Below are 21,929 nucleotides of genomic sequence, written 5' to 3'. Positions count from 1 at the left end.
CACAAGGGGCACTGCACAGGGGGGACCACTACTGGGGGCACTGTATAAGGGTCACTGCATAGGAGGGATCACTACTGGGGGCACTACTGGAGGCCTGCATAAGGGGGTCCTCTCCTGCGGCACAGGGGGGCATTGCATATGGGCACCACGACGGGGCTGTCCCTAATCTTTATTTTTACTTTACATTAATTCCATATGGACCCGCCACCTCCCTGGAACACTTGCGGGGGGGGGGGGGCGCCGTAGCACGCACGTTCTTTGGGCACCCTGGCTACACGCTACTCCACTGCCAGGGCGTGCATGCATTTTCCCCCCAGGCTAAAAGTTGCCAGCCAGCCCCTGGGCGTCTCCATTGTCTCCCACATCATCTTTAAATGGACCTATAGGCGCAGAGCACCCATTTCAAATGTTTTACCAGTGTTGGCGCCATGTATATGTAATAATGTGTTTTAACATGTTATATTTAATGAGCTGTGCGTGGCTTTGGTAATGCATTTTGAAATGTATAGACTATGCACTTATAGGAATGTGGTTCAAGAGCATTTTATTATATACTGTAAGGAATTACCATCTTGACATAGGAAGTGATATGGTAATTGCCCTAGCCTAGTAGTGGTGGTTTGGTGGTTACTGAACAAGCCTTTTCTTTTAAATGCATACTAGGGAGTTTCCTGTATATCTCAATGTACAATGTCCAGCAGGGTTTTGTTTTTAAGAATTTCCTTATTGTGGAACTTCCTTTGAACTGAAGCTGTTAAGATTGGGAAAGCCAAACTGGGTTGATGCATAAATATTTGAAAGGATGAATGCAATTCACCAGTTCCTGTGAAATGTGAGTTATATTTACATTTTAAGAGACAGTTATACTGTTTGCTATATCAGTTTGTATTTTAGGACGGGCAATTGGTTTTGGGTGGTTAACTATTAAAATGGAGGAAACTTGATTATCTCCTTTGAAATGTAAGATATATTTATTTACATTTTGTGCAATAGTTTGATTAGTTAAGGGACCCAGGGCAGGTTTTTACTCCCTGTGGTATTGCGTGTTTGAACCAGATAAAAGACGGGCATGTGCTCTGGAAATCGATATCCTTCTGATGAATACCTGTATGCTGTGGATGAATTGTCATTTTTAAGACATTGAGCAATAAAAATCCTGCCTTTAAAATTACACATGTCCTTGTGTCCTGTGACCACCAGAATAGCGCAAAATGCTGTTCCATTCTCCGGCTGTTCTGGATTGAGCCCAGTATCTCCAAGCTAAAGCCCTCTGCCAGCTAGCCTGCAGAGCCTGGTCCATGGTAAGGGACGAGTGGAAGCTAGCCGACACTATACAGGCAATGTTGCAGAAGTGTGCCCACACATACTCAAAAGTTATGCACGATTACGACATTGTAATCGTGCAGTCGTTTGTCAGTCTGTGATGAGCCTACACTGAACAAGCACATCAATCATCTGCAAACATGCTGAGCCTGACGTTATCGCCAGGTTGTCCAGCAAGTTTGCCCGATGATAGATGAATAAATGACCAGCGGGAGAGCGCATCGCTGGTCATTTTAGACATTTTTGCAAATGATTTGCAAACGATTGAACGATAATGATATCATTATCGTTCAATCGCTCAATTTAATCTTCTAGTGGATTGGCGAGTGGAAGTTAAGCGGTTCTGAAGTGTGGATGAAGGAGCTTTGTGGTCAGCAAATTTACATGTCCATGGCACAGTGGGGGGAGTCAGTAACAGGTGGTTACTGACAATAAAATGGAATTCCTAATACCCTAACATCCAGTGGGATCAAAATAATCTGTGATCTCCTGGTGAGGTGAGGTCATCTGGTCACAAACACTGTGGACTGTGGGCTGCAGCACAATTGCTTTTCTTTTCATTGTACTTTACAGGGCTGTACTTTACTAGTACATTGTTGACAGTCTTCTGGTTTACAAGGCCCATTTCTCTGTTTTTCTTTTTTTATAGTTATAACTGCTCTGTTTCTATTCTATTCTAAACCCTGGGGGTTTGGTGGCGGTTTTGCAGTGGTTTCTAAATTACAGCCCTGTTCTATTCTATTCTAAAATCTGTTTTGACTGTGGTTCGGCGGCGGTTTTGCTATCTGCAGATTTACTAAGTCCAAAACCGCTGCAAAACCATTTTAGAATAGAATAGAACAGGGCTGTCATTTAGAAACCACTGCAAAACCGCCACCAAACCCTCGGGGTTTAGAATAGAATAGAAACCGCCACCAAACCGCCAGGAGTTTAGAATAGAATAGAAACCGCCGTCAAACCGCCGCTTAGTAAATTTTGCCCTACATGTTTGTCAGGCCCATATATCTGTTTTTCTCTTTATAATTATAACTGCTTCTCTGTTCCTATAATCATCAACCAACCAATCAAATCAATCAATGGCATGCTTTACCTAGCTTCCACATTACATGTTTGCCAGGCCCAATGTCTGTTTTTCTTTTCTTTATAGTTATAACTGCTTCTCTGTTTGTATAATCATTAATCAATCAATCAAATCAATCAATGGCATGCCTTACCTGGCTTCCACATTACATGTTTATCAGGCCTAATGTCTCTGTTTTTCTTTTCTTTATACTGTAACCATACTTGCCGACTATCTGGCTGCCCCTTCCGGGAGGGAGCAGCCAGATCGGCATTACTGGGGGGCGTGGCCAGCAAACGGGGGCGGGGGCGGCCAGATGACACATTTTGTGGGCGGAGTGGGGGCGGAGCCACGCGAGCGCATCATTTTGGCCCCGCCCCCGCTTCACACTGCCGATATTACAGGCAGTGTGATGCAGGGGGCGGTGCCAAAATGACGTTAATCGCGTCACCGCCCCCCTTCGCTGCCGGGGGTTTTACAAACAATCGGTGTGGGCCAGGAGGGGTCTGCTGCAGCCGGGAGACTTACCTGCCTTCCCGGGAGGTCGGGAGCGGCACCCGATTTTCGGGAGGCTCCTGACCAAATCGGGAGGGTAGGTAAGTATGGTTATAACTGCTTCTCTGTTTGTATAATCATTAATCAATTAATCAAATCAATCAATGGCATGCTTTACCTGGCTTTCACACTACTGATAGGAGCTGCCACGGTGACCAGGAAACTGCATCATACCAGCCTCAATGGTGCTAGGCAACCGGGACTCTCTGTGGCCACACTGCCTGTTGGTCCTAGCTGTTACTACAGCCAGAATGCTTTCTTTGTACCTGCAGCTACTCAGCTGCAGTGTAACTAATTATAAGTGGCTTGTCTCTGTGCAGCTGCTCGGCTGCAGTGTAATTACGGAATTGTAAGGAGCCCATCTCTGTATGTGCAGCTACTCAGCGGCAGTGAAATGAATTGTAAAGGGCCTGTCTCTGTTCTGTGGTTCTGATTGGCTCCCTGAATAGTTAAAGCACTGTCAGGGCTTTGGTGCATTACTGGTTATAGTTTCTGTCATGCTACAAGTCACCTGCCCTGCTGCAGAATTATAGTAGTTTTCTGCTAGTTTTTGCCAGCTATTCCTGCATTTCTACTTGTCTCTGTTTGTAGGAATCCCTGCCTGCAGACTGTCTTTGCCAGTCCTGTATCTGCTTAGTGCATAACGGTGGGTTTCGTTCTGATCTAAATTAAATAGTACACACACGTGACCATTTGAGTGAGTACAAATGAACACATTTTATTTACAAGTAACAAACAATTAACATACAAAGTATACAGTATACAGTATACTCAACTTTTGTCTATGTATTCAGATGACACCGGTAATTCATCCTCTTCAACATAAGATGTACTTCATCTTCATCTTCTGGGGAGCCCTCTTTCAATAACGCCCAGGTCATTCAATTTACATTGCAGGCACCATGTACAGCAGTCTCAGGTCCATGCACGAGCCAAAGAACCTTTGTCTATGTCTTGATTTATATAGCCTATTAGGGTGTTGGCTTTCCGGGTATTATGCCCATATTAGTTACATACTGGGTACCAAGCACTGATTGGTACAATATAGCATTGGACCATTCTTACCTCTTGTACATGCTCTGTAAGCACTAAAATATACTCAAAGAAATACAGTAATGATGTGTCCTAATGTGTGGAGATAAACTCTTCCAAAGCCCCTTTGTATTAGAGTAACCCATAATGCATAGCGTCACTACACAGCTTACAATGGTCACGCCACTGAATGTGGCTCATTGTCTACCAATAACACCATGTAAATGGCTCATTATACATCTCTGATAGCGATAGGTACAAGCTAGGTCCCCTCAATTTATGTATTGTTTGACCTCAAAAGGTGAATGTGACCATGCTATGCTTAGACTGCAACTACAATCTATTTTCAAACCTCAATGGGGACTAGCAAGGGTATAGATATTACAACTTATATGCCTATGTAGAAATTAATTATTTAACCCACTGGTTACACTTAGTAATCTACCTTTTTCTGGATCGTGCTGCCTAGTTTCCACATTGACTCTTTGTACATAAGTTAAGTCCTGGCGGCATCCTAGTACCAGGTGAACTTGCTTCACCTGGGAAAGGTGGCTGTTATAGATGGACACCATTATTAGTCTACAGGAGTCATGTGTGATCTAGGAGTGCATAACAACTACATGTTTGCCAGGCTGTTGTCTCTGTTTTTCTTTTCTTTATAGTTATAATTGTTCCTCTGTTCGTATAATCATTAATCAATCAAATCAATCAATGGCACACTTTACCTGGCTTCCACACTACATGTTTGCAGGCCCATGCCTGTTTTTCATTTTGTTATAGTTACTACTGCTTTTCTGTTTGTATAATCAATCATTCAATGAATCAGTCAATGCTTGAACTGGCTTCCACTACATAAATAGTATTAAATACTCTACCTCTATTTCCTTGTAAATCTATAGCATTGTATAGTTTTATGTCTGTCTGCCACTGCAGTGCCATTGTTTCCTAGATGTGCTATATTCTTTTAAACTGTCATGTGTTTGTGCCACTACTCTGTTGCTTAGTTTAGCCAGTCAGCTCGCTGCAGCCTTTGCCCAATATTGGTGAAAACAACATTGTGAGCTGTGAGATGGTCAAAATTGACTGGAAATTAATGTTATTGATGTTAATAATACTGTAGGAACAAATAACATGATTTTAGCTGTTTTTATCAATTTATTTTATTTTTTAAATGCAGATCCAAAACCAAAACACCTGAGTGTGGTTTTATCAAAACCAAAACAAGATGATGAATTGGAACCATAACCAAAACACGGGGGCCCACACAAATCTCTAATTTATAGACACATTTCAGCCAAAATAGTAAAAATGGTCAAAAGCAATGCATGCAATACATAAGTACAGTTCACTTGTTCTCAAGTTTATTTAAACACATAAGTGGGGCTTCACTGAAAATTCTTCATCCCCCGTCCATGGTCATAAGAATGATAAGATAAACCAGAAAAATGCTGAAGGTCGGTATGCACTGTTCCATAATATATAGATGCAACGCTCCTTGTACAATTTCTGTTCCATAAATGACTGTTAATGACATGGGATATTGGAAGGACTTTAACAAATAGATGCAAAATTTAGGCATCGACTTCTGAATAATTTTATAACTAACAACAGCTATTCTCTCATTACAAGGGAAGGTGACTTTTAGTATAGTTTTTGCTATTCTAAAAAATAAATTAAGAGAATTTAGGCATTTCATGTTAAATATGCTGTGATTTCAGTTGAAAAAAAACAATACAGTGTAACAGTTACATAAAATTGCAGTTATTGCAGCAAGTTTTATGTCATCCATAGACCAACTTCCAACATTCATCTTGACTGTTCGACCATGTAGGGTCTGTAATGGAAGCACTTAGTTATGTGTACTGGATATACTGTATATCTAGGCTATTTCTGATATCTTCCTACCTGGAACCCATCATAGCCCCTTAAATCTTGGAATAATTTACAATGGATGTCCCAACACTCCCATTGCTTTACTTACCCTATGCAGCCATATTGGTTTGATTCTTTTGTGTTTACTTACAAGGGATATATGCTAATACATAGGCTTGCAATATCATCCCTTTAAGTCTGGGCACACATGTATTACACAGATTCTGTGCCTGTTGATAACAAGGGGTATATTTACTAAAGTGCAGGTTTATAGAAGTGGAGGTGTTGCCCATAGCAACCAATCAGATTTTACTTATTATTTATCTAGTGCCTTCTAGAGGATAATAGCTAGAATCTGATTGGATGCTATGGGCAACATCTCCACTTCTATAAACCCGCACTTTAGTATATATACCCTCAAGTCTCCATTTCACCTGGTTTTAATCAGCCACGGAACCTGATCAATTCACATGTGTTCTGAAAAAAGGGGATGATATGGCAAGCCTACTAATACATAGACATACTTTATAATAAGACCTTTATATACACAGTTCACTATTGTTCTATGAACAAATTAAAGCAATATATCAAGCAAAGATAATGCTGAATATCACTTTATTTCAGTAATTGTCTTATTTCAAATTGTAACCTTATAAATAGAGGATTAAGGGGCTGGTTCAGATTTGGGACCAAAACAAACAAAATAGTAACTTTGCACCTCAGTAAAACCATGCTGCACTGCAGGTGGGCAGATTTCAAATAACATTTAGATTTGAGAGGGATGTGTCCACATTCACCTACATTGCTGTGTAAAAATAAAGCTGTCCAGCATTTGTGGGCTACATGCAAAAGCAATAAAATAATAAATGTATTAACATTTATCCAGGCACATTGTGCCTAATTCAGCAGTGCGCGTTAGTGCACTGCTGAACGCAGATTCCTGATGTTCGGGAATCTGCGCTGGCGCCAGTCCCGTTCTGCGGATGTTCAGAACGGTTCTGCAAGCCCGCACGGAGACTGGCAGCAGACTGTCAGTGATTGACAGTCTGCTACCGTATGGGGGCGGGGAGGCGGCGGCGATGCCCTCCGTTTACCGAAATGGAGGCATGTCGCCGCCGTTGTGAGGGAGATGGAAGAAGCCAGGATCTCTGTCGGCTGATGGAGATTTCCTGACCTCTTACTCTAATCTTCGATGGCCGACTGCGGGACTCCATGGGTCACCGCAGCCGGCCGATGGTCCGCAGAGTATCTGATGCTGCGCTGGACAACGCAGCTCGGATACGTAATGCAGCAGGAGACGTGATGCCTCCTGCTGCATTATCATAACTGCAAGGATCGCAGTTGCAAAGCTGCCTGAGTGCATACATCATATCTATAGCCTGCGTGCAGCTTTGCAGTTGCAATCCTTGCTGAATCAGGCCCATAGTTACTTGCTTTTTCTTTTCTTTTTTTTGCTTTTCTCCCAACTCAGAATCAGCCATTACATGCACTAAATGTGTAAACTATTAATTCCATAGCATTAGCATATTGGAGATGACTGCATTTTTCTAACATGATGTGTTGTTTCAGATAAACCATGTCTGGCTTCCTGTTTCTGTTACTTTTGCTTTCTGATTCCCACAGAATGCTAGGTAAGAACTGTTGTGCGAAAACATTGCATATTAATCCTTCAAGGAAAATATATATATTTTTTTTTAAAGAAAATGACTGAAGCCTGTGGTTAAAGTAGCAAACTACAGACACCAATATTTACAATTAAATAGATGAGTGAGGTAGAGTTTCACATACCAAAATTGTACAGAGCTGGACCTCAATAAATGTAAGTACATACTAGAATAGGAGTTGGATGGGCACAGGTCTGTAGCTACTGTAGTAGTTGGTCAGGATGGCACCTGCCAGTGGTATGGGTAGAGGGGGGGCACCACCTGGATCTGCAAACTATCCAGGCTATTACAACTGTATTTTACCAATTTGGTTCTCATTGTTGAATTTGGGCCAGCTGGCACAGTACTTAGTTCTTCATTCTCACCTTGTAGCTTAATCCAGAGGTTCCCAAATGCAGTCTTCAAGACACCCCAACCAGGGGTTAAAGTGGGCCGGAATGGAGCGGAACTGAATTCCGTCAACCAGTTCTGCCTCCTCCGGCCCACCTCAGCCCGGAGCCACAGGGAGGCTCCATTTGCCGGGCACTCACTGAGATTTAGTTACCAGTGGGCACCCGGGTCCTTCCCCGCAGCGGTAGCCGGAGGCTGGAGTTCACTCCTGAGCTCCAGCTTCAGGCTCCCGCCATGTGCATTATGGGAGAGATGTCATGACATCTCTCCCATAGTTCCGAGAAGCAGCCAAGTGAACCAGATGTCAGCGGACGTAGGTAAGTATTGTGTTTTTGGGGGGGGTTTTTGTGGGTGTGCGGCACTATTACAGGGAGCATTACTGCAGAGGGCATTACTACAGGGGGCATTACTTCTAAAGGGGACATTACTATTGGGGGCATTACCACTGGGGGCACTACTACAGGGGGCATTATTGCAGGGTTTATTTCTATTGGGGGTATTACTACAGGGGCCATTACCTATATATGGACTGTAGATCCATTTTTAATTTCTACTGCCCAGGACGACCGGCCAATGTAGTTTTTCCACAAATACAAGACAGCATCCTGTCACTGACACATAACACTCACGTGTGCTTCTATGGAGACACAAATAAGGATTTTTATGAGGTTTGTGAAACAAAAAAGGGGGTGTTGCCCATAGCAACCAAAAAGTCTGCATTATTGTAGTTTGTAACTCTGTAAATTCCTGTCAATGCAATGCAATGTTGTTGTTTTTACATTTATATTTAATAACAATGTAACTAAGGTAGATGGCTACATATCTAATAGTCATATTTTCTTTTTTCATATTTAGCATTATTTATAGTGACTGCTCCCAAACTGACTTACACAGTGAGACGTGGGGACACAGTACAGATGACATGCAAGTTTCCACTCTCAAAAAATGAAGATATAAATGATCTGAAAGTCTCATGGCAATATATGAACCCAAAGCAGTCATTGCCAAGACAAGTAATAATGTTTAAGAATGGAAAGGAAGATTTGCTGAACCAGGAGAGCACATTTAAGGGGAGAACGACTTTGTTATTAGAAGACCTGAAAAAAGGAGAGGCCATCTTACAGATTCAAGATGTGAAACTCAGTGATGCAGGGACATACCTCTGTGCATTAGAACTTGGAGGGTCTGACTTCCAAAATATTAAACTTGAAGTCCAAGGTTAGTAGTTAACAGCATTAATCACGTTCTGTTCTATTGGGGATGTAGTTCATATCCCGGCTGTCGGGATGCCAGTGCTAAGAATGCCAGCGCCGAAATCTCAACACCAGTAAGAAGCCCGGCATCCTGACCGTTGGCATCCCAACGGTAAATACTGGCGTTAGGGGCAGAGTAAGGGGTTAGGGTTAGGCACTAGGGGAAGGGTTAGGTTTAGGCTGCAGGGGGGTGGGTAGGTTTAGGCTGCGGGGTGGAGATATAGGGTTAGGATACTTACCTGGTGTCTGTATCCTAACCCTGTTGGGATGCTGGCATTGGGATTCTGAGCACCGGCATCCCGTACCCATAACTTCTATTGTGCTGTCCCTCTGATAAGTAGTGCTGAAAATTGGGGACACAATCAGAAATTGTGTGGCCTAGGACAGATTGTAAGGGCATGGCCCACTCCTTACCCCACTGCACCACCCCATTCATGGACACCATCTCATCATGTCTTTGAGCGTGACACTTACTCCATGGGGGAGATTTTCTACCTGGTGGGAAGTCCCAGTGGGATACCTGCATTTTTATGGAGGGATTCAATCCTGACGATTTACTAAGCTCCAAACTGCCACAAAAGCACTGAGGAACCACACTTTAGAAAAGAAAAGGTATGAAAACCACACACAAAAAAATTCCAGTACCGACCAAAACTGTGACAGGTGATCCTAGTGCTCTGAGCAGCATTGTATTTTTATTTTTGAAACAAAAAATGACCAGCATTAGGTCTTTAAGCCAAGGCTGGTCAGCATGGGCCTACAAAACAAATTCAGGTCACCCCCTATAGCACTAGGGCTATTCCCCACACCCCTTGTATGGTGGGTGTGGATTATTAATTATTGTTAAAGAATTGATGTAACATTGTTCACCGGCCACCCGTGAAAATAACTATCTACATGCCCACAGGATGATTCTCCTAAGTGCAAATGCTCCATTGCCGTCCAGTTGCCACCCAAGTAGCATCCACTCAGCCATCAGAAAGAAGCAACTAAAATGCATACAATATGGCCATTGGCAATTCCACATTTGGAATTGTGTGCAACACAGAATCAGGCTCATAGTACCAGGAGCACCTCTCTGTATCCATCTGAATCTTCAATGAAATCAAGAATTATAATGGTACATTTTGAAACTTGATTTGCTCTACAAGCAACAACAGGTTGCCTTAAAACTTTGTGCTTATTATATATTATAATATGTTTAAATAAAACTGTTTAGATATAGTGAAGCGTATATAAAGAATAATTTGCACACAAGAAAATTTCAGTAACGCAAAGTGCAAATGAAAGAAAATAAAAGGGAGCAGTTGTGACCTGGTGGCCAGAGCCAAGGCAGAGCAACCAGCCTGGCATACTGTAGATATAATGCAAAAATTTTGATTATTTAGAGTGCGATAGTGTTACAATTTAGAGAAAACACAATATACTTTCCTTTAATCTTTGCACAGTCAATCTCGTGTGCAGGAGTAATTTCTTAGAACGGATGTTTTTCCATAATATGAAAAACAAAAGTAATGCAAAGAATATGGTGTAATCAGTCCCACACTATTTATTCATTTCCAGACAACATTAGGTAAAAACCCAATATGGAACACACTCCAGTATATACATATGGGTAGGCAGTGACACTGCCTTGAGGAAGAGAGTCTGTCGAAACGCGTGACAGGAGATTCTTGAATAGGAGATATCCAGGGACGCCCCTTCATTTGGACCCTGTATGAGGTCTCCAGAGACCTCCACCTTCTAACAGCTACAGGCCCTTATTGAAGGGACATCTGGTAATTCTCCAATTCATTACCAAAAGTGTACCCTTTTTTGCACATATTGCACTTTGTTTCGTATTCTTTTATATGGTTATTTAACTACTGCTTGGATACCCATATGTATTGTGGAGTGAAGAACAAATAGATGATCCCGTGAGATTATAGTCTCAGATGGAGTAGGTCAGGGAGCAACCACAGAGTGAACCACACACATCAGTCACTCTGTGGCCATGCCTTGCAACCCATGCCCAGGGTTGCCAAGAGAATGATCGGACCTTGACCTAGGAAAAATGTAAAAGTACAATGCATATGTATAAACATAAAACAAATTTTAAATAAAATAAGAGTGAGGCATAAAGAAAGATGTACATTAATGTAAAAAACCCACATTAATACTAATCTCCTTTCACAACTTATCAAAACGTATCCAGTAAACAACTTATCAAATTAAAATAATATCTTATACAGTAATATAACTCTACAAAAATGAATAGTAATGTCCCCTCAAATCCAATTAGTACAGTAAAGTTGGGCAAACACTATGCAATTTTATGTCATATATCTGTCCAATCTGGCTGGTTGGAATGAAAACCTGGTAATGAATGGGAGCAAATAACAGTCGATCATATGGTTTTAAACACTGAAAAAAGGACAAAAAAATTGTTCAAATTGGTTACATTTGTATGTTATAACCAGTTTGTCTGAACAACCATTTTTGTCTCTTTTCCAGTATTTATGAGCAAATGGACGATTGTCATTGCTCCCATACATTACCAGGTTTTCATTCCAACCAGCCAGATTGGACAGATATCTGACAGATAATTGTATAGAGGATGCCTAGCTTTAGTGTTGCAACTAATCAACCGGTTCCTATGTAGAATGCCCAGTTATACCCATTTAGCCGCAAGTGGAGATGAAATGTGTACAACTCTGAATTGCCCCTAGTTGCTCAAAGTTTGGATTCTAGGCTCGATCACATGCAAAAAATGTCAAGGTCCATCTGCAAGACAGACTTGCGTGCAACTCTGTATCAGGTCCTGAATTATTCCGTATCTCATAGTACCTGTAGTCCAAATCTCTGCAGGACAGTCCCAATTTCTGATACCTGAATGGAAAGCGGCCTTCTGAAAGATTTTGGATTGTTAGCCCTGAATGACTCCCATCAGAATCACTCCTTGTATTTGCAGTATTAGAGTGTTATCTATCTACTGTATGTACTTTGTAAGTCTTCTTCCTTGCCAGGAGAGAGATATTACAACCACAAGTGACGATCATTATTTTATCTAAAGGCAGCCACATACACTAAATAAATGTCAAATACTGATGTGTGCTCACTCACCTATTTTCGGCCATGTATTTACAAATGCGTACACTGAGTGATTTGAAATTTGCCATAAGATTTATTAGTACAGTAAGCAATAATATACTGCAGATTGGACATTAATATTCATTAAGCACATATTTTATTTTGTTGCAGCATCTTATACAAACATACAGAGATCCATTAATATATCACCAGAAAAAAATGGTGTATCGTTGACATGTCAGTCATTAGGTTTTCCGGAGGCAGAAGTATATTGGCAAAAAAATGGTAGTAATGTAAGTTCTCTAGCATATACTTCCCAAGCTTGGAATATGGATGGCATTTATAACACAACAAGCACAATCAGAGGCATAGATATAAGTCAAAGCTACAACTGTGTATTCTGGAATAAAGCAATGAATGAGAAAACAGAAGCTTCCTTTCAGCAGTCAGGTACTTTTTGACACTTAATATGATTGTGTAATATTATATTGCTTTTTAATGTGTAAAAATGATACTTCCGCATTGCATAAACTGAACATTGCACTATCTTATTGTAAATTAAAACGTCAATGTGATTCTCAATGAGACACATATGGATAATATTACTAATGTTACTTATCAAATTTTATATCTGATAATCATATACATTTTCATATCACACATCTATACCCCTATGGCAGTGGAAGAGATCTGCACTAATTGTATTGAGAGGGGCTAATGTGCAGCCCTTAGCTTATATTATATAGATGTAAACCAAATGCCTTGCAACAATCACATGTAATATTTGACATAGAATTAAAGTTCCTTGAATTTTTATTAAGATTTATTCCTAAAGAAGATTCTTGAAAAAGCCCCTGGGAAATGTGCTTCAGTATCCTCTCCTTGGGGGCACTTATGTGCACTCAACAGACCCCACCTGCACCACAAACCCCAGCGACCACCGCCATCATTGTCAGGTACCTTTCCCCTTTCCCTGCACCCTCATTAGGAGTTTTTTGGCGCTCCCACCCTGCACTGCATTGCACCAGGGGAGTAACAGCCGGGAGAACCTTCATAGCAGATGCAGCTGATTTCTGCCTTACTGTGCCATTGCCCAATCACTCTCATCCCATAGTCACTGCTTTGCACATAAGGGAAAGCTCAATTTTGAGCATATCAGTACACATGCTTTATTTTTCATCTCTTGATATAAATTTAGTTATTGTTTGACCAATGTGGTTAATCTCTCACATATTTCACCCAATACTTTTATATACAGTATATCCTCACATTTATGTTCATGTACTCTGGGGCTTTCTTTTATATATCAAAGATAAAGAGTTATACAAGTGACAACTGGAGTTAGTACAAATCAATTTACACTTTATTATAAGTAAGTAACAAACAAACAAACAAAGTATAAGTCAACTTTTGTCTATGTATTCAGACAACACCGGTTAATCATCTTCTTCATAAGATGTAGTTCATCCAGGGAGCCCCCTTCATCTCTTGTTGCCTGGAATCAATCAATATACAAGCAGGCACCGATACTGCAGACCTTCGGTCAGGAGTCAGGACACGTGGCTGAGGACTTTTGTATGGAAACTGCATATATACTAGAAACTGGGTGTTTGCTGCCGAATGTTAATCCCATATTAGTTATAAGATGGGTACCAGTGACTTGGTTGGTACAACATAAGATACCATTCTTATCTCTAACACATAGGCAGTATATATGTAGCAAGAGGCACATTATTGTCAGGAACCCATGCTGGTATTATATTTAGCCCATAATGCTTAATCTCTCGATACATGTTACAATGCTCATTCTTATGGAATGTGGCTCTACACACCACTTAGGGCACTACTATCTCTTAAGGGCCCAGTGTATATCTAATGCCAGTGTTAGGTACAAGCAGTAACTGAAAAGTAGTCATCTCAATTAATGTTCTGTCTAATTTGCAATTTTAATTGCATTTGTACGTGCCTATCGGCGTTATTAACTCCGGTATGCATGCGGTGAGTGGCGGGATGTACCGCATCCATAATGCAATGCTTGATACATCCCGCCCAAAAAGTGAAGTGCTGAATTCTAGTGAAATACAGATGGGGAACATATGGTATATATTATGATCTAAGTGACTTTGACCGTGATATGATTGGTGTTGCCAAACTGGTAAAAACTGCTAATCTCTTTGGATTTTCACATACAACAGTCTCTAGAGGTTAGAGAATGGTGCACAAAAAATATGAAACATAGAGTGAGCATCAGTTTTGTCTATGAAAATGCCTAGTTAATTAGAGAGATCAGAAGATAATGGTCAGACTGGTTCAAGCATGACATGTAGCTTAAATAACCAAGCATTATAATGGGATGTAGTTAGAATAACGGCGGGCGCTGTCCTGCCCGCCGATATCCCAACAGCCACATCCCGACATGGGACTAAAGATAGCCCCACTAGTAATCCTTTCGTTCGGTAAGCCCGGTGTCTTAGCGTGTAGCCACCAGGGGGAGGCTTAGCATTAGGGACTCCGGGGTGATGACTTAGGGTTAAGCACCCCACCGGGAGGGTTAGGCTTAGGGTAGGGAAAGGGGGGGTTAGGGTTAGACACCACTAGGGGGGTTAGGGATAGGCACTCCCCCGGGAGGGTTAGGTTTAAGGTGCTTTAGGTTTAGGCACTAACGGGGGGAGGTTAGAATTAGGCACCCCTAAGGGAGGATTAGGGTTAGGGGGGGAGAGAGGAGGGTTAGACTACTTATCTGATGCTGTCGGGATTCCAGCCCATCGGACTGCCGCTGTCGGTATTTGATCCGCCGGCATTACATACCGATTCCATTACAATAGTGATATTTAGAAGGGCGTATCTGAATACAAAGCCGGTCAAATCTTGAATAATTCAAAGAAAATGCAGCAAAGCCCCCTATTACCTGATATGGCTTAAAGCCATACCTGTGTACTCTCACGGCTGGGAGGCTCCCGCAAATCAGATGGCAAGTCTCCCGAGCCAGACACCATCTGCCCGCAAAATGACCACCTTCCCAGTGAAAGTGGGCAGTCCGGGAGGTCAATGACGTGATTCACGCTGAATTGCGACAACGTGGCACTGCCCACCGTGATTAACAGCATTTTGAAGCATCATCGGCTTCACATCATCAGCAGCAGCAGCTTCAGGGGGCAGCCAGAAAGTCGGCAAGTATGGCTAATGCTATGTCTTTCACCACTGGTTACCTGTAAAATGGGACAGGCCACCATCTCCATTGAAGTCTCAGAGGCAAATGCAAAATTTCTACAGGAGGACTTCTGAATGCTTGATTTAGGAACAAAGTACAAAAATACTGCAAATCTTTTTTGTATTAAAATTGTTTCACTTATATATGGCTAAGGACCTGATTCAAACGTGGACGGTATTGCACAGCCGCACAGAAGCCTGGCCTGTTTACAAGGCCAGGAAATCTGCATCCAACGACACAGACCCTGGCCTTGTCACTCCCAGGAAACTAAGGTAACACACTCCCATTTCCAGGAATGCTACCCGACGCAGCCCCCTCCCCGTTCCCAACTGGCAGCAGACACTCACCTGACAACTGCAGCCGTATTACGTGCAAGGACGCAGGACCCGTTTGCACATGCGTAATTCCGGTCCTGCACATGCACAGTTTTCCAAACATCCAAAGACTGTGTGAATACACTAATCCCAAAGTGTTATTCACAGTGTTATCTAGTTTGATTAATTGTATATTTAAAAAGGGAAAAATATTTTCACACTATGAAATAACATATTACCTGCAATGTAATTAGCTGCAACCACCACACCGTTTATGTCTCAGGTACGTTCATGAATGCAAGGTATTGGGAGACACAGCGGAGATCCAGGAGGCACTGTAGGACAATGGGAGACTAGCCTGCATTCCCAGGAGTCCTGGAGACTTCTCAATTTTTCAGGACTATAGGAAATGAAGTGTTTACCCTACTAACACCAAGAACTGATGGACTCATTATACCACATCCACTAAAAATTCCTCCTCAGATATTTCCTTTGCACAATCATCCCCCATCCCCCCAAAGAAAAAAACTCATAACTGCACTCTCACTAGTCCTTGCTCCCTACCCCTACACAATTCTGTATCTTACAGTATGCCACTAGACATTTCTCCCCATCTACAGGACTCTCTCTTCCATAAGTGACTGATCCCCTACTCACTGCCCTTTCCCCAGTCACTGTTCCTTGTCTCTAATGAACCCCACTTCCTCCTGCAACTCTCTGTGCCCTACCTCCTTTTGCTCTTTCCTGCAGGACTCCTCTCCTGGACAACCAATCTGAGCTGTCAGGCAGCACATGTTGCCAGTCTCTCAGACACTGTACCTTCCAGCCACTCATGTCGGAGTGCCTAGCCTACATTTTTTTGAGTCCGGTAGGTCTCCCATTATTCTAGGAGTATATCTGATATTCCGGGATGGTAGGCAGCTATGACTAATAAATAAACCTGTCACATCAGCACAGCATGCATTTTAAATGTATTTACTTATTAATTGTCATGCGTAAACATGATTATTACTGGTTTTCTTTGTACTGGATACAGTTTATAGACCATAGGACTAAATGCCGTTGATATATAGCCCGACAGGGGAAGCGCGACGGGGTACTTAAGATAGGTGTCAAAATACAGACACTTATCTTAATCCCGACGCCGGTAAGCCGAAGGACAACAGTTTGAACGAGGTAAGTCCACGGTGTCCTTAGCGTTAGCAGAAGGGGGGGGTTAGGGGGTGTAGCGGGGTTAGGGTTAGGTTTTGAGGGGCAGGTTAAGGTTAGGCACCCCTAGGGGACAGGGTTAGGCACCCCGAGGGGTAGGTTAGGGTTAGGCACCTCCCCGGGAGGGTTAGGTTTAGGATGCGGGAAGGGGTGGGTTGGGTCTAGGCCCTCCCGGGAGGGACTTAGGGTTAGGTACCACCCCGGGAGTTTTAGGGTTAGGCACCCCTAATGGAGGGTTAGGGGGTGAGAGGGGAGGGTTAGGGTACTTACCTGCCGGCATCGGGATCTCCTCCGGTCGGGCTTCTCCTGTTGGGAATTGAACCGACGGAATTTCATACTGATCACCTTTGTACATTCCCAGAAATCTCTTATGTTTGTTTCTTATTTTTATTAGCATACTTTACAGGAGTTTTCTGGTTAATGTTAGCTAACGTGGAGCTTGCAAAACTGCAGTCCATTCCATAAAAGTCCTTTATGTAGTTACATACATTTACCAAGCATTGCACATGTAAATGCGTATGCAAATGTGGGTGTATTTATGTTTATGTAGTTGTGTGCTTTGTTTTACAAATGAACAATACACACAACAGGTTCATCAAAGACTTTGGGGTATATTTACTAAAGTGCTGTTTTTTAGAAGTGGAGATGTTGCCCTTAGCAACCAGTTAGAATATAGCTATTATCTTTTTGAAGGTGCTATATAAATGTTAAGTACAATTAGATTGGTTGCTATGGGCAACATCTACATTTATAAATACCTGCATATTTGCAGATATACCCCTGTGACTGGGAAATTGGATATATTATATGACATATCAGAGGCATTACATAGCAACCACAGAGCAGAAATGTTAAAATCAAGGAAATGTAATTACAGTTTGACCTTCCAGCAGTCATTGCTTCCAACCCCTACAGAACCTACTTTCCAGCAGGCTTTCCCTGCTTTCCCTTCTACAGTCACTGGTCGCAATTCAATTCAATGAGTTGCTGAATAGTCCCAGGAGGGCGCTCCCGGAGCTATTCAATTCAGCACGCTGATAAGTCAGAGGATGCCGGTTCTCACAACTTAACCTGGGCATTTAGTCGCGAGAACCGGCATTCTCTGTCTAAAGGGCCGTCCGCAAAGCTGTTAGCGCCACGCTAAGCCGGCAAACAGCCGCGTGGCCAGCACTTTTGTCGGATTTCTCCTCGCAACCCCAGGAGGGTGCGAGAAAATTTCCTATAGCCCGACCAAACATCGCCCGACCAAACATCGCGTTGAATTGAATGGCTTCGGGAGCTCCCTTCCGGGACTATTCATCATCGCATTGGATTGAATCGCGGCCACTGTGTTCTTCAAACTCTCCACTCTCTTGGCCTCTATGCCCTCTCATGGCTGTTCTCCTACCTATCTCACTGTTCCTTCTGTCTCTACCTACAACTCTACCTCCCCCTCTTTTTTTCATTTTGGTGTTCTCCAAGGCTCTGTCCTTGGGCCCCCTACTCTTCTCTCTATGCACCTCTTCCCATCTCATCAGCTCCATCGATCTACGACAACACCTTTTTGCTGATGGTACACAAATGTTCCATGTTAACATGTCTGATACTGTACTTATTGTCTTCCCCCCTCTCAAGTTACCTTTACTAATCATCTCTTTTTTTTTCTGTTACCAACACTTTTCTGTCTTTTGTCCCATAAGTCTGCTGCCTAGATGACATTCTCGATTCCTCCTTCTCCTTCACCCCCCACATTCATGCTACCTCTCAATTATACCAATTTCACTTCTGCAAGACCTCCAGGATTTGAATTTCCTCATCCTGGAGCCAAGTAAATCATTAACTCACACCCTTGTTATCTTCTAATGCAATCTCCAACTCTTTGGTCTTGCTTTCTCCCACATTTCCAATTTTACATCTGTCCTCAATGCTGCTGGCTGTCTCATCTTTCTATCTCATCCAATCTCCTCTCCTTCAACTTCTTCACTTTCAAAGCTCTCAAGTCCTCCTCTCCCTCCTAAATCTCCAACATGAACTCAGTCTACACTCCTTAAAGCCCATTGTACATCCAAGATTTCTCCCAAGCTACTCTTCTCCTCTGGAACTCACTCTCCCGTCTTATGAATCTGTCTATTAGCCTGCATTGTTTCAAACATGTCCTGAAAATGCACCTGTTCGTTCAAATTTTATACCTATCCTCACAGTCTTAACTTGTACCATATGTCCTCACTTCTTACCTCTTCCTAGTTCTCCCGCCAGGTATACCCCCTACTTCCCTAGACTGTATGCTCTCACAAGCAGGGCTCTCCACCCTATTGGTTCTCACCATGCACTGTCCTTGTCTACAGGTGGACATGTATCAAACATTTGAGAGAGATACAGTTGAAAAATTTCCCGTAGTAACCAGTTAGCTAACTGTTATTTGGACTGCGCTAGATAAATGATAGCTAGAAGCTCTTTGGTTTGCTATGAGCAACTTCTCAACTTTATCTGTTTACAGTGAGCTCACACAAATTCAGCGACTTTTATCTTTTTTGCCCACCCTTCCCAAGGAACTGTGGGGCCCATTTATTAAGGATCGCATTTTGCAATGCGATCAGGGCATGCAGTACCGCCCATGATCGCATTGCAAAATGCGATCATACCGGCCGAATGTATGACCCGGCACATGCAGGGAGACGGGCTCCGAAAAGAGCCCGTCCCTGCGATGTGGCCAGAGCGCATTTTGGGCTGCTGCGCATGCGCAGTCCCACGGATTGCACATGAGCGGCGCCCATTGCCGGCAGAGGGATCTGGAAGATCCCTCCGCCGGCTGAAATGCGGGTAAGTGCCCATAAGACACAGCGGCTAACGCTATCTTCAGATGGCGTTAGCTGCTGGGGCCAATATCGGGAATGCGATTGATTCATTTTGCAGCATCGCATCCCCCATAGAAACCTATGGGGGATGTGGCTGCCGGCGGCAATGGAGGGATCGCAGCAGGTATCGGAGATACCTGCTGCGGTCCCTCCTTCATACATCCGGGGGATACTTAGTATTTAAGGTAAACCCCCGAAAACAGGTGTTTTCGGGGAATTTACCTCAAATGCACTTTGATAAATGGGCCTGCGTGTCATTAGGTGTTTCTAACAACTATCACAAAGTTATCTTTTTGATATTTCAGCTTGTACTGTCTACAGTATTTGAACCTTTTTATATTGTATTGATTACGTGCATTTTTGTAACTTTCCCTGTATGGCGTTATGGACACATGCTGGTGAATAATAATAATAATAATAATAATAATAATAATATTTGCCCGGCCTCAGTGAATGAAACGGGCACCAAGTAACTGATAATATAATTATTTGCTGGTGCTCAGTGGATAAAATATCCACCATACAATCCCATGTCTCTCTAGTTTAAACACGAATGCTACCAACATACATAAAAATATATAAATAGATGAAAGCAAAGAACTTTCAGGTCCATCTAGTCTTTTTTTTTCTTTTTTAAGTGTTTGCATTTTTGAGGTAGGGGTGTTTTATATTATATATACTATGTAAGAATAGTGATGGCATAAAAACCTTTTGAAAAATTAGGCATGACCGGGATAGGCAAGGAGTGAGACGTGTCTCTGTTTGCTTTGCTGCTCAATCATCCTTATTTTACATCTCGTCTCTGAATATTTTTGTTTCGGGAGCTGGTTTAGGCACTATTTCTGCTTACCTCTCCAGGCCGCCTGGTTGGATCCTGTGACCCCTCTGTAGTGTTCCTTGACCATTGGAGGATTCTTTGGCCGGGAAACGCTGGTGCCTGTGGTTTCCTGCTGCAATCTTTTGGTTGTGTTTGTGGAGACTTCCTGACTTTGTGGTTCGGAGTGGTGCTGTCCTGCCCTGTCCTGCCCTGCCTTACCCTGCATATCCTTGTACCCACCATCACGCTGAATTCAGATGCCATTACTGTGAACACGAGATTAACATCCTCACCTGCTCATTGAAGTATGCAGGGAAAGAAGTGTCATTTTTTTTTCAACTGTTGCCATACATCAGGTCCTGATGACCCTGCTTAGTTATACTCACTGAACACTTTCCGATCTTAACGAATGGAAGATTGATTTGGCGGTATTCATTGATTTTTGCTCCTTTTGCAGCGATTATAGCATTGCAGACCTTTGGCATTTTAGCTGTTAATTTGTTGAGGTAATCTGAAGAAATTTCACCCGACGCTTCCTGAAGCACCTCCCACAAGTTGGAATGGCTTGATGGGCACTTCTTACGTGCCATACGGTCAAGCTACTCCCAGAACAGCTCAATGGGGTTGAGATCTGGTGACTGCGCTGGCCACTCCATTACAGACAGAATACCAGCTGCCTGCTTCTACCCTAAATAGTTCTTGCATAATTTGGAGGTGTGCTTTGGGTCATTGTCCTATTGGAGGAGGAAATTGGCACCAATCAAGCGCTGTCCACAGGGTATGGCATTGGGCTGCAAAATGCTGTGATAGCCTTCCTTATTCAAAACCCCTTTTACATTGTACAAATCTCCCACTTTACCAGCACCAAAGCAGTCTCAGACCATCACATTACCTCCACCATGCTTGACAGATGGCGTCAGACACTCTTCCAGCATTTTTTTACTTGTTCTGCGTCTCACAAATGTTCTTCTGTGTGATCCAAACACCTCAAACTTCGATTCTTCTATCCATAACACTTTTTTCAAATCTTCCTCTGTCCGATGTCTGTGTTCTTTTGCCCATATTAATCTTTTCCTTTTATTGGCCAGTCCCAGATATGGCTTTTTCTTTGCCACTCTGCCTAGGAGGCCAGCATCCCGGAGTCACCTCTTCACTGTAGACGTTGAAACTGGCGTTTTGCGTGTACCATTTAATGAAGCTGCCAGTTGAGGACTTGTGAGGCGTCTATTTCTCAAACTAGAGACTCTAATGTACCTGTCTTCTTGCACAGTTGTGCTCCGGGGCCTCCCACTTCTCTTTCTACTCTGGTTAGAACCTGTTTGTGCT

General features: G+C 42.7%; 1 protein-coding gene across 1 annotated transcript in view; it reads left to right on the top strand.

Annotated features, from left to right (window-relative positions):
* The first annotated feature begins 7,418 nt into the window (after positions 1 to 7,418).
* LOC148519339 (uncharacterized) overlaps positions 7,419 to 21,929 on the top strand; it is a 70,265-nt gene continuing 55,754 nt past the window's right edge. Inside the window, exons 1-3 of the mRNA XM_088476619.1 lie at positions 7,419 to 7,473; positions 8,752 to 9,114; positions 12,390 to 12,668. Coding sequence (XP_088332745.1) covers positions 7,419 to 7,473; positions 8,752 to 9,114; positions 12,390 to 12,668 — 697 coding nt within the window. The remainder of the gene's footprint in view (positions 7,474 to 8,751; positions 9,115 to 12,389; positions 12,669 to 21,929) is intronic.

Source organism: Taudactylus pleione, unplaced genomic scaffold, assembly GCF_031769625.1.
Source record: "Taudactylus pleione unplaced genomic scaffold, aTauple2 ptg000190l, whole genome shotgun sequence".
Classification (NCBI taxonomy): Eukaryota; Metazoa; Chordata; class Amphibia; order Anura; family Myobatrachidae; genus Taudactylus; species Taudactylus pleione.
The sequence above is the reverse complement of the archived record's forward strand: the minus strand, read 5'-3'. Positions and strand labels throughout refer to the sequence as shown.